General features: G+C 46.5%; 1 protein-coding gene across 2 annotated transcripts in view; it reads left to right on the forward strand.

The window, feature by feature from the left end:
• Positions 1 to 12,676, forward strand: part of si:rp71-46j2.7 (sorting nexin-25) — a 176,314-nt gene that overhangs the window by 18,507 nt on the left and 145,131 nt on the right. For both annotated transcript variants that reach the window (XM_059976763.1, XM_059976762.1), the window contains exons 4-5: positions 5,081 to 5,223; positions 9,802 to 9,952. In XM_059976763.1, coding sequence (XP_059832746.1) covers positions 5,081 to 5,223; positions 9,802 to 9,952 — 294 coding nt within the window. The remainder of the gene's footprint in view (positions 1 to 5,080; positions 5,224 to 9,801; positions 9,953 to 12,676) is intronic.

The following is a 12,676-nucleotide window of genomic DNA, read 5'->3' on the forward strand; positions in this document are numbered from 1 at the left end:
AAACGAGATCTAAGTGACTTTGGCCACAGAATGATTGTTGGTGCCAGATGGGATGGTTTGACCTTCTCAGAAGCTGCCGATCTCCTGGGATAATTACACTCAACAGTCTCTATAGTTTACAGAGAATGTTTCAAAAAAACAAAAATAAAAACACCCAGTGAGTGTCTGTTCTATGGGCGAAAACGCCTTGTTAATGAGGGAGGTCAGAGGAGAATGGCCAGACTGGTTCAAGCTGACAGGAAGGTGACAGTCACTGAAATAACCACACGTTACAACTGTGGTGTGCAGAAGTGCGTCTCTGAACATGCAACATGCTGAAGCAAATAAATTGGCCCCTGAGTGTAAAGTGTTAACTTAGTCATTGCCTATTGCTTCTAGCTAACAATAACGTTTAGAACTGCAGTCTGTCAACATATCCAACCCAGATCTACGCAGTCTTTTGTCAGAACTTGGTGCAAGTCCTGACATGTGACTAGGCCTGTAAAAATTTTGAGGGATAAACAAATATAAACAGAGGCAGACCAGATGGTTGCTGGAGATTGCTCTGACATTCAGAAAGATCAGTGTTTACCTTGTGTCTTATTTACTTCCTCCCAAGCCCTGTACTATTCCCTCTGTGCTCAAAATGTATCTGCTTAACCTTGCAGAGACTTTGTGATAGTGTCCCTTGTCCCTCTGTGGTAGAACTCCAAAGTCTTACAATGCATTGCACAGAGAAATGTCTTCTTCATCCCAAATTGTCGACTTCTTATCCCAAAGTGGCACTTCTTCTGTAGAGTCTCCAGTGTCCCTGATCTTTCTCGGAGTGTTGTACTCCTTGGGAATTTCATTCCTTATCCTTCTGATATCCTGATAACAGCACGTTAATCCTGGGAGTCAGTCTGGTGAAGCAGAGCAGTAATATGTTTCTCTAACCAGAGAGGCCAAATCTGCACACTGACAGCCCCTTCCACCTTGTTAAGTAGCTAAGCTAAATTATCTAACCACCAAATCTAATCTCATTGCAAATTTGGAGAGAATGGGGAACACTCTGACTGGCTGCTTCACCGCCTGGTGTGGGGAGGTGGGGGCACGGGATCGAAGTAAACCGCAGAGAGTTGTAAACTTAGTCAGTTCCATCGTGGTCACCGACCTTCGTAGTGTCCAGGACATCTCCAAGTAGCGATGCCTCGAAAAGTCAGCACCCATCATTACAGACCCCTTGTCACCCAGGACATGCCCTCTTCTCATTGTTACCATCAGAGAGGAGACACACACTCAGCGATTCAGGAACAGCTTCTTCCCCTCTGCCATCTGATTTCTGAATGCACATTGAACCCTTGAACACTACTTCACTACTTTATTAGTTTCTATTTTGGCACAACTTATTTCATTTAACTTCTTTATATATATTTGCTGTAGTTCAGTTTTTTTCTTTTATCATGTATTGCATTGTGCTGCTGCCGCAGTTAACAGATTTCACAACGTATGCTGGTGATATAAAACCTGATTTTCATTCATTACCGGGTTCAAGTCTTTGGCCCAGCATGTGTTGCAGAATAGTTGTCGGTTGAATATTTCTCCATTCTGCCACGGTAGGCTGTGGTTAGTGTTACACCTTACAGCATTAGCTGTAAGGTCCTGGTTCAGTCCTCACTGCTGCTGTCAGGAGGGAGTTTGTGCTTGCCCCTCATGTCAGTGTGGCTTTGCTCCGGGTCCCCCCCCCCCCCCACATCCCAGAGGTTCATACCTTGTGAGCCTGCAACACTGCTGCCAGAAGTGTGGCAACATCTGCGGGCTGCCGCCAGCACAGTCCCCGGGCTGCGCTGGTCACTGACGCATTTTACCGCTTGTTTCACTGTCTTGATGCGCATCTGACAAATAAAAGCTAAACCTGCATCTTTATCTTTCCTGCTTCGAACTATCAATGGATAATCGGCATTCAAAGGCTTCCGAGGTACATTTAGGAATGTATACAATCCAATCCTGAAATGCTTTCTCTCGCAAACATCCATGAAAGCAGAGGAGTGCCCCCAAAGAATGAGTGACAGTTAAATGTTAGAACCCCAGAGTACTCCCCCCAGTTCCCCTCCCTCCCGTGCGTAAACAGCAGCAAGCAACAATCCCCCCTCCTCCCCCCATCAGCAAAAAAAAACATCGACACTCTCCACTGAGTGCTCAAGTGTGAGCAAAGCAACAGTAAAGACACAGACTTTCATGTTACCCCAAAGACTACATTGTTCACCCAGTATTCAACATACCACAGGCTCTCTCTCCCTAATTAGGGAGAAAGAGGTGTCTCCATTTCACAGCAAGAGGGGAGACATAACAAACAATTCGTTGATTTGCAACGTTAAAAGTCTGTTGCGTCGCTTTTTCTGATTTCTGTGCCCAAAGATCTCGGGTCTCTGGATCTTCCAGCTCCCACGACTCAACGATCTGCCCAGACACCGACCTTCGATCTGCCCGTCTCCAGAGCCACGACATCTCGGCCCTCCGAAGGCGAGCTGAGTTCTTAGGCCGGGCCCTTGGCATGTTGGACAACGGCCTGTCGTGAAACCCGGAGTGCGGGTCCCATTCCCGCAAAGAACCGAAGTCAGCGTGTAACTCCAGGTCAGGGTCTTCAAAAGAACCCTGAAAGGGAAAAACAGAGAGATTAAAGATAGAAATAGAGCTGTTTCCGAAGATGCGAGCAAAGGAGTTGCCATTATTTCTTCAGAATAAAGAAATGCGAAGAGTTCCTACTTCACTCGCAATATTATTTTGGGGTGATTGGAATCTGACCTTGCTATCGTCATGAATTGTTCAAGGCCTGTGAATTGATCTGCTCCTTCCACCAAAAGCAGAACTTCCCAGTGGCCAAGTTTTAATTCCCTTTCAAACATGTCGGTCCATGGCCTCCTCATGTGCCACAATGAGGCCACCCTCAGGGTGGAGGAGCAACACATATTCCTTCTGGGTAGTCTCCTACCTGATGGCATGAATATTGATTTCGCCTTCCAGTTAAAAAAATCCCCCCCACCTTTCCTCTGCTCCACACCTTGACATTTTACCTTTTCTCACCTGCCTAGCATCTCCCCTGGGTCCCCTCCTCCTTCCCTTTCTCTCGTGGTCCTCTCAGACTCCTTCCTCTTCAGCCCTTTAACTTTCCCCTCCCTCCCCACTAGTCTTCACCCATCACCTTTAAGCTAGCCTCCTTCCCCTCCCCTACCTTTTCCTTCCATTCCAGCCCTGAAGGAGGGCCTCGGCCTGAATCATCAACTCTATTCATTTCCATAGATGCTGCCTGACCTGCTGAGTTCCCCTAGCATTCTGTGTGTGTTGCTTTGGATTTCTAGCATCTAGAGTCATAGAGAAGTACAGCACAGAAACAGGATATTCAACCCATCTGGTCCATGCCAAAACCATTAAACTGCCTACTCCCATCGACCTGCACCGGGACCATACCCTTACCATCCATGTATCCATCCAAGCTTCGCATCTGCAGAATTTCACATTATTGATACATTCTCAGTTTTTACCTGAGCCAGGTAAGATACAATTAGTAAACTCAGAAACTGCTCTGTCTTGCTGAAAGGTCGTTCACCTGAAACATCAACACAGTTTTTCTCAGAATATGAATATTCCCTTCATTTTCTGTTTTTACTCCAGACCTTCAACATCTGCAGCATTTCATTTTTGATCTATTGAATGATACTGGTGTGTCTTGTCTTCAGTTGCTTTGTAAGGAGGAAAGTGACAAACTTGTAGTTCTCTCAACAATTGTAATGACATCTTCCAGTTGCTACACTTGATATAGAGAGGAAAGAACATTAAAATACTCAGTAGGTCAGGCAGCCTGGGAAGCACTTTTCACATTCATCAGAACTGGAAAGAGATTACAGGGTGTTCGAGTGTTAAATGCAGGGGAAAGTGGTTGGGTATCTCTGATATGATGGAAGCTATAGAAGAGGACAAGAAGTGTCAGAATCAGAATCACATTTTCTATCATTTGCATTTGTCATGAAATTTTGAGTAAAACCTGCAGAATGCTGGAGGAGCTGAGCAGGTCAGGGAGCAGCTATGGAGAGGAATAAACAATCAGCATTTCAGGCTGAACCACTTCATCAGGATTGGAAAGAAAAGGGCTTCTTCTCCCCTTCCTCATCTATCTATGTCCCCTTCACCTGGTCTCACTTATCATCTGCCAGTTTGACCTCCTTCCTCCCTCTCCTACCTTCTTATTCCGGCTTCTGTCTCTTCCCTTTCCAGTCCTGCTGAAAGATCTTGGCCCAAAACGTACACTGTTAATTCCTCTCCATAGATGCTGCCTGACTTGCCAAGTTCCACCAGCATTTTGTGTGTGTTGCTTGAGACTTCAAGCATAATCTCTTGGGTTTAAAGTTCTCAGCCTTATTTTCAGAGAATCGTGTGCCCTCCCCATCTGAAAACTTCCCTGGGACTCTCCAAGTTGGTTTGTGCTCTGAAATCTGTTGTTTTGCAGCAGCAGTACAGTGCACGGCATAAAAATAACCATAAGTTACAAACTAAATAAATTGTGCAAAAGACAAATTACAAGTTAGTTCATGGACCATTCAGAAACCTGATGGCGGAGAGGAAGAAGCTGTTGAGTGTGGGTCTTCGGGCTCCTGTACCTCCTCCCCAATGGTGGTAATAAGAAGAAGGCGTGTCCCAGATACACGAGGGTCTATAATGGTGCATGAAACCATCAGTGTAGAGCAACCACAGACATGGCACATCCTCCCTTCATCTGAGCCACCAGTCCTGATCCACAAGTAATAGTTGCCCTTCACTGATCTTACACAAGGGTACTGGCTAGTGGCACCATACATAACTCTGAGCAAGTGATCCCTTTCATTGGCGTCAGTCATTATGCGGCAACTAAGACAAAGATAGGAGAGGGGTTTTGCCCTGTCTGTCTATAATGATACCACAGGATCCAACTCAACTCACGCCAAAGCCTCAATGATCTAAGTTTAAAATATGGCTGTATAATGATAGGATTTCCATAGAGATTTTGTAACTAGCTGTAGTCCCGTATATTAAAGGTTCTAATTTGGTGTGTTTTTTTCACAAAAGAACTTGTCGTCATGTTTTGTAGAGAGAAGGTCTTCCGAACTCGAGGAGAAGAGGTGTATTTCCTGAGAAGGAGTGCAGAAGCTCTGATACACAATCTGCTTCCCGATTCGTTGTGGAAAGAAAACTGTTACCAATATGTGATAAGGGAAGTTATTGCACTGAAAAGTAGGTATCAACCCAGCTGAGTTGTTGAAGGATCGAGGCTGAAGGGTTTAGACTGAGGACACCAGTAATATCAGAGAGCCATACAGCAGAAAAACAGGCCCCTCGGCCCATCATCTCCATACTGACCATTGTACTTACCTATACCAACCCCATTTAGCTGCACTTGGACTGCAACCTTCTATGCTCTGATGATTTGGGACGCTTCTTAAATGTCGTGAGAGTACCTGCCTCCACTCCCTCCTCAGTCAGCACGGTCCAGATTCCAACCACGCTCTTTGAAAATGTCCCACTCACATCCCCTCCTCCACCCATCCACCTTTCCCTCACTGGTCTCACCTATCATCTGCTGGCTTGTACTCTGCCTTCCACCCCCTACCACCATCTTCTTATTCTGGCCTTTCCCCCTTTCCGATCCTGATGAAGGGTCTCAGCCCAAAACTTCAATTGCTTATTCTCTTCCATTAATGCTGCCTGACTCGCTGAGCTCCTCCAGCACTTTGTGTGTGTTGCTCAAGAACTCCAACATCTGCAGAATCTCTTCTCTTTAAAATGGTCAGCTTTATTTTCAGAGACCTCAGCAGAGTCCCTGTCTCCAAAACCTTCACCAGGCCTACAGTCCTTCAGACTCTCCAGTTTTGTCCTTGGTCATTTGGTCCTTCTGCTACCTCAGCCGAGGAGAAATTGATGTTTCAGATTTATTTATCACGCGTACATTGAAACATACAGTGAAATGAGTCATTGGAGTTAACCAACACACCCAAGTACCGGGGTGATTGATAAGTTTGTGGCTTAAGGTAGAAGGAGTCAATTTTAAAAAACCTAGCACATTTATTTTTCACCTCCCCTAGTGTTTCCACCATGTCCTTGTGGACCTCCTTGGATGGTAAGCCCTTGAGACCGAGGTAGCGGATGACTGCACGAAGGCCGATGTTGTCCATTTTCACAGTGCTTACTTGCAATTTTCACTTTTCTGAAACAGAAATACCTCAAAAGTTATTAACCAAACTCTCTGCATAATCACTCAAAGAGTTGAACTGCATGTGCAGTTGAGAGCTGTATATCTCCTTCTACCTTAGGCTACAAACTTATCAATCACCCCTGCTGTGGACCACTTTCTGGAGGTCCAAGACACCGACTTCTACAAAGAAGGGATCCGTATGCTCGACGACCGCTGGACTAAGTATGTAAATGTAGGAGGGGACTGTGATGAAAAATACATGTGCTAGGTTTTCTAAAATTGACTCCTTCTACCTTAGGCCATGAACTTATCAATCACCCCTCATTTATGCTGGGGGCAGTCCACAAGTGTCACCACACATTCCAGCGCCAACATAACATGCCCACAATGTTTCAGAGAACAACACTAGAAGGAGATGGAACAAATGCAAGATCATGATCTCATGAACTCCCTCCATACCCATTCCCATGTCTTCCTCACTCTATTTCTCTCCCCTCATTCTCTCTCCGTCTCGCTCTCTATTTCTCTCCTCTCCCTATTTATCTGCCTCTCTCCTTCTCATCCCCATCTTCTCTCTCTCTGCCTTTCATCTCTCTATCTCTCTCTCCCTCCCTCTCTGTCTGTCTTTCTATCTCACCTTCTCCTCCCTCTTCTCTTTATCTCTCTCCTCCTCTCCCCTATCTCCCTTACCCTGTCATCACCCTTCTCTCTCTCCACCCTCTCTCCCTCTCCCTCTCTCTATTCCCTCTCTATCTATCTCCCTCCCTCTCTCCTTCTCTTTCTCATGTAACCCCCTGGGTCGCCTCAGGCTCGCTCAGCTCGTTTCGTCTAGGGGGAGCAGCCTTCGGCCCCGCCAAACTGGGTAATCAGCTGGTGTGGATGCTGTGTGATGTCCCCGCCTCGCCCAAAAACAGACAGTACACCATAAGCGATTAAATGAGTACAATTTATAAAGGTTACTATAACTAAGTGATTAATAACGATACAGTATATATAAAGAAAAAAAATAAAGAAAAGGCGCCAAACTTAACAAAGTCCAAACCACTTTGTGCACAACCGTTGGAGCTCAATTACTGAAGTCTTCTGGCCACCATTCGATCCTCTCCGAACTCCTCGACTCGCAGCTTAGGACCATCCAAAGTAGTCAACCAAGCACATCTAGCTTCATCCCCCCTCCTCGGAGTACCTCCTGGCCTTGGACCCCCACTTGGGGTCCGTTCCTCGCCCAGTTTACAGCATCGCGTCCTCTCTCTCTCACCCCCTCGGGCTGATCTGCCCAAAAGCCCGCCAACAATAGCTTATAGACTCAGAAGAAAGAACAACATTAATCCCAATTGGTTTACTAAGGAATACAATTCTCGATATCAGTAAGTTTTAACCCAAACAAGCTTCTAGCACTCTCTCTCAACAAAGGAGCATTCCTGTTTTTAACAAAACAAAGAAGCCATTTTGATTGCATACACAGTAACAAATAAAAAAGAAGAAACCCCCTTTACACTCACTATCTCTATCCCCTCGTTCTCCCTCTTCTCTCTCTCACCTCCTCTCCCCTATCTCCCTCTCCCTGTCATTCCCTCCCTCTCTCTCCTCCCCCACCCCTCTCTTCCTGCACTCCTGATGCACTTTCCTTTTGTCAAAACACCTGTTTTGAACCGGGGTTCCCAATCCGGTGTCCACAGAGCCCTCGGTTACCGGTAGGGGTCTGTGGCATACCAAAGGATAGGAATCCCTACATTTGGACAAAGTGGATCTCTGTGCCCCAGAGGACCGGGAGTGCTGAGAAGTTTGCAATCTGAAACTCATTAGCTTACAATGGAAATTGATATATAAATATTAACCTTAGCATTGTCAAACTCCCTTTCTAATAGGTCAAGGGAGTGGATTGGGGGCAGAGAAAGTGGAAATTCCAATTAAGACAACAGCTTCTTAAGTAAAATGTGATTTTTTTTTTGGTTTTGCCAACTAAGCCCAAATGGTTGTGCTGTGTACTGTCATGTGATTCAGTTAGGTTAGAACTGGTGGATCTTTAAAAGTTTGATCAAAAACTCCACCCCATCTTCTGTTTCTTCTCCCAGGCAGTTAATCTGATCAACCATTTTACTTATTCATGCAGCCCCCCCCCATCCCCTCTATCTATTACACTCACTACTGCTCTGTACTGTAAACACTTTAAATCACATTTTATAATGCTGTTTTCATTGTAAATACTTGCTGGTATTTATGAATAAATGCCCATTTTATTCCACATCTGTACTTCAATCTCAAATTCTATTTTTATATAATTCTCTATAAATCTTGAATGTTGTTGTTTTCACATGTCACGCCCGACCAACACATCACAAGAAACTCCTAACACATGTAAATATTTATGGCAAACAAAGCTGCTGCTTGATCCTTTAACTTGCCCGGTGATGGACGAGTTCCTGTGATGTGTCTGCGTGGGATATGTCCCCGGGGGAAAGCACGTGGAACGGGAATCGGGGTTGGTGTGGGGATCCTTTGTGATTTAACAGACGAGACCAGAATAGGCTCATGGCATAGATGTCGTGGTCAGAGAGGCCAGATGTCGTCCATGGGACTGCACGCCTGCATAACTTGCGCCAGAGGCATGAAAACAGGATAAGCAACAACACAAAGTGCCGAAGGCTCCCAGCAGGTCGGGAAGCAGCTGAGGAGGGGAATGAGCAGTTGATGTTTCGGGCTGAGAGCCTTCGTCAGGACTGGAAAGGAAGGGGGAAGAAGCCAGAATAAGAAGGTGGGGAGAAGGGGAAGAGTACACACCCGAAGGTGATAGGTGAAGCCTGGTAGGGGAAAAGATATGTGGGTGAGTGAGGGGGATGAAGTGAGAAGCTGGAAGGTCCACTCTCCTTTCCTATCAGATCCCTACTTCTTCCACCTTTACCTTTTCCACCTCCAGACACACTGGAGGCTGTGGTAGAACAAAGGCCCCTACTGGCAATTCTGCACAATGTTTCTCACCCTCTGCATGCCACCTTGGCTGAACAGAGGAGTACTTTCAATAGTAGACTAAGACAACTGCCCTGCTCCAAAGAGCACTATATGAGGTCATTCTTACCCTCAGCTATTAGGCTCTGTACTGAGTTAACCTATAGCCGTGGAAGTGATGACCCCCCCCCCCCACCCCTGTTAGACTGATTGTGGTAATTTATTTATTTATTTCTACTTCTCTTCTAATATTTATATCTGTGCACTTGTAATGCTACTGTGACACTGTAATTTCCTTTGGGGTCAATAAAGTATCTACCTGTCTATCACCTCCCAGCTTTTCACTTCATCTCCTCCCACCTATCTTCCCCCTCACCTGGTCTCGCCTACCATCCTGTGCTCCTTCACCTCCCCTCACCCTCTTATTCTGGGCTTCTTCCCTCCTTCCCTTCCCGTCCAGTGAAGGGTGTCAGCTCAAAGCGGCGACTGTTCTTTCCCTTCCGTAGATGCTGCCCTGTCTGCTGAGTTCCAGCAACTGCAGAATCTCTTGTGTTTCAGAAACAGCCAGCTCGTAAACGATAGATGAATAAATAATGCCACTTCAACCTACGCTGTGTGCAACAGTGCAAGCTCGAAGGCATTGATCCCCTTCTTGTCTTTCTTATCTCTGACAGTTTTGGAGAAAACGATTAATATGGTTTGTGACGCAGACTTTATCAATCAGTCGTTGATTACGTTACTGGATCAGGACTCACTTGCCTCTGAGGGAAAGGGTGTTATTGCAAGTGTTCCTGCCAGCACTGAGGAGAATATTAAAATCACTCCGTAAGTACAGAGCCGTTGATGCAACTTGGATTACTCTTATCTGTCTTTTTGCTCTGAAACCGGGACTGATTATTTTCAGCAAGGCTCCCCTCATTATCATCTCTAGCGATAATGTTCTGTCACAAGATGTAATCAGACCCTGGGAAAGTCAGCGAGCTTTACTGTAGGTGGCTTGCTAGCTTAGTGCTATTACACCGGCAGCTATCACCGATCGGGGGTTCAATTCCCACTGCGGACTGTGAGGAGTTTGTATGTTCTCCCTGTGTCTGTGTGGGTTTCCTCCCACATTCCAAAGACCTACAGGTTAGGGATGGTAAGTCTTGGGCACGCTATGTTGGCACTGGATGGTAACACTCGCAGGCTGCCCCCAGCACTTCCTCAGACTGTGTTGGTTGCAAACGATGCATTTCACAGTACGTTTCAATGTCCATGTGACAAATAAAGCGAATCTTTAATCAGGAGTAAGGAAGTCATGGTGAAGCATCTTGAAATACTCACTTGTAACACCAATTCAGCTTTTCTTTTGTTGTTACCTCAATTCTCTACTCTCCAGAGATAGGAGGTCACCCCAGAAGTCCAGTGCACACACGGAGGCCTTGCTAAACCCCACACTTTCGGAAATAGGTGCACAAGAGGTTTACTAAAATGGTTCGAGGGCTGAGGGATGTAAGTTATGTAAGTAGACTAGGGAAGATAGGATTATTTTTCCTGGAAAAGACAAAGTTGTGAGTGGATATATTACAGTAGTGGTCACCAACCTTTTTAAGCCCAAGATCCCCTACCTCGGCCTTATTGAAAGGCAAGATTGACCGCACTAAATCATTTAGTCACCGGGCAGAGAAGACCAGGAGTAAAACCCCACAACCCAGAAGTAGAAATAATGTACGTACACCAGGGGTCAGCACCCTTTTGTGCACCGCGGACCGGTTTAATATTGACAATATTCTTGCGGACCGGCCGACGGGGGGGGTGGGGGGGGTATTAAACACGACCGGAATACAACGATACTTGAAGCAGTCTCCTTATGTCCAGTCTATTCCGCAATTTAGTTTTCGCGGCTCTCAGCGCTTAGCTTCTGTCCCGCTTGCTCACGTTTTTAACGCTGAAAAAACTCAACACATTTGTCTTTCAGTGCAGGGTACTTGGACTCAGGGTGCCGAAGCAGTCTTGAGGGCTTCATTGCCTCATTAGACAGCCTCCGGGCCCGAACTCCAGCCTCCCGCCTGCCCACCACCAGACGCCTTGGTCAGGTGCGGCTGGTCGTGGGTGGGGTGAGAGGACAAGGTCAGGGCCGGGAGTCCCCGTGCTGGGGCCGTGGCAGTCGCAGTCCAATGAGAGCGACCGACCGAGTGAGGAGGAGTGCGACAGGGCGCGCACCTGCCCCCCTTGTGGGATCTATCAGCTGACAAAAGTTTGTTTCAGTAGATTGCAGCGAGGTAGCTGCTCTGCTACTTATGAAACCCTGAGCCCGAATTAGGTCTGCGAATATTTTAGCACCGGGTTCCCCATGAACACTCGGTGTGCTAAACAGGTTTAGAGGCGGCACCCATCTGTCTGCGCTCCAGGCCGGTAGCAACGGCACTTCCAGCTGGCTGCACGAGGTCAACTAGTGACCCCTGGTGCGAGGGTGTCATGGCATTTATGTGCCCGATGACCTCGCGTGGGTTCAAGTTCGATGACTCGCGGCCCGGTGGTTGGGGACCACTGAAGTACACTGTGTAGTCACGTGGCGGGGGAGCTACACGCATGCGTACTGGGCAGAAAGAACAGAACTAAAACCCCGCAACCCGGAAACAATCTCTCAACAGTATTTGTGTATTTATTTTTCATCTTTCTTCGGGATCTACTGAGAAAGTCTCAAAGATCCACCAGTCGATCACGATCGACGGGTTGGCGACCACTACATTACAGTCATAGGTTGATGCACAATGGCAACAGGCCGGAGCACCATTGAGCGTCCTGTCTGGCTGCATCATTGTGTGATACAGAAACTGCAAGAGCCTACAGAGGACAGTAAAAACTACCGAGAGGATCACCAGGGTCTTCCCCCCCCCCCCCATTTGTGAAATTTATTGGGTGTGTTGTATACAAAGGGCCCAAAGTACTGTTCAGGATTCCTCATCACAGTCTCTTTGCCCCAAGGATTCCTCCTCACAGTCTCTTTGCCCCACTACTGTCAAGAGGGAGGTACAGGAGCATCAGAACTAGGACCAGCAAACTGGATAACAGCTTCTTCCCTCAGACTGTGAGACGACCACCAGCCAGGTCTCATCACTAGGACAGCAGGCTGTTTACTATACTATTCACTGTTTACTTGTTTAATGTTTATCTGTGCTGCACATTATATGGATTTTGAACAATATTTTATTAACTTACTTATGGTAATATTTTGCTTTGTGGGCTGTGTGTGATATTCAGTTGCACCATAATCCAGAGGAATGTTGCTTTGTCTGGTTGTATATATGTACAGTCAAATGACAATAAACTTGAGCTTGAATTTGGAGATGCTCCATCCAAACTAATCCTACTCACCAGCTGGAATAGAACCATTAAAATCAGGAATGCTCTGGACAGAGTGCGTGCATTTCCCATGGGCAGAAAGGTCAAGAACCAGAGGACGTAGAATGAATGTGATTGGGAAATAAAGTGACATGAGGAAATTGCGCAGCGAGTACTTGAAGTCAGGAATGCACATGCAGGGTAGTAACGGAGGCAGATTTGGTC

The sequence above is a fragment of the Hypanus sabinus genome, chromosome 8, assembly GCF_030144855.1.
Source record: "Hypanus sabinus isolate sHypSab1 chromosome 8, sHypSab1.hap1, whole genome shotgun sequence".
Lineage (NCBI taxonomy): Eukaryota > Metazoa > Chordata > Chondrichthyes > Myliobatiformes > Dasyatidae > Hypanus > Hypanus sabinus.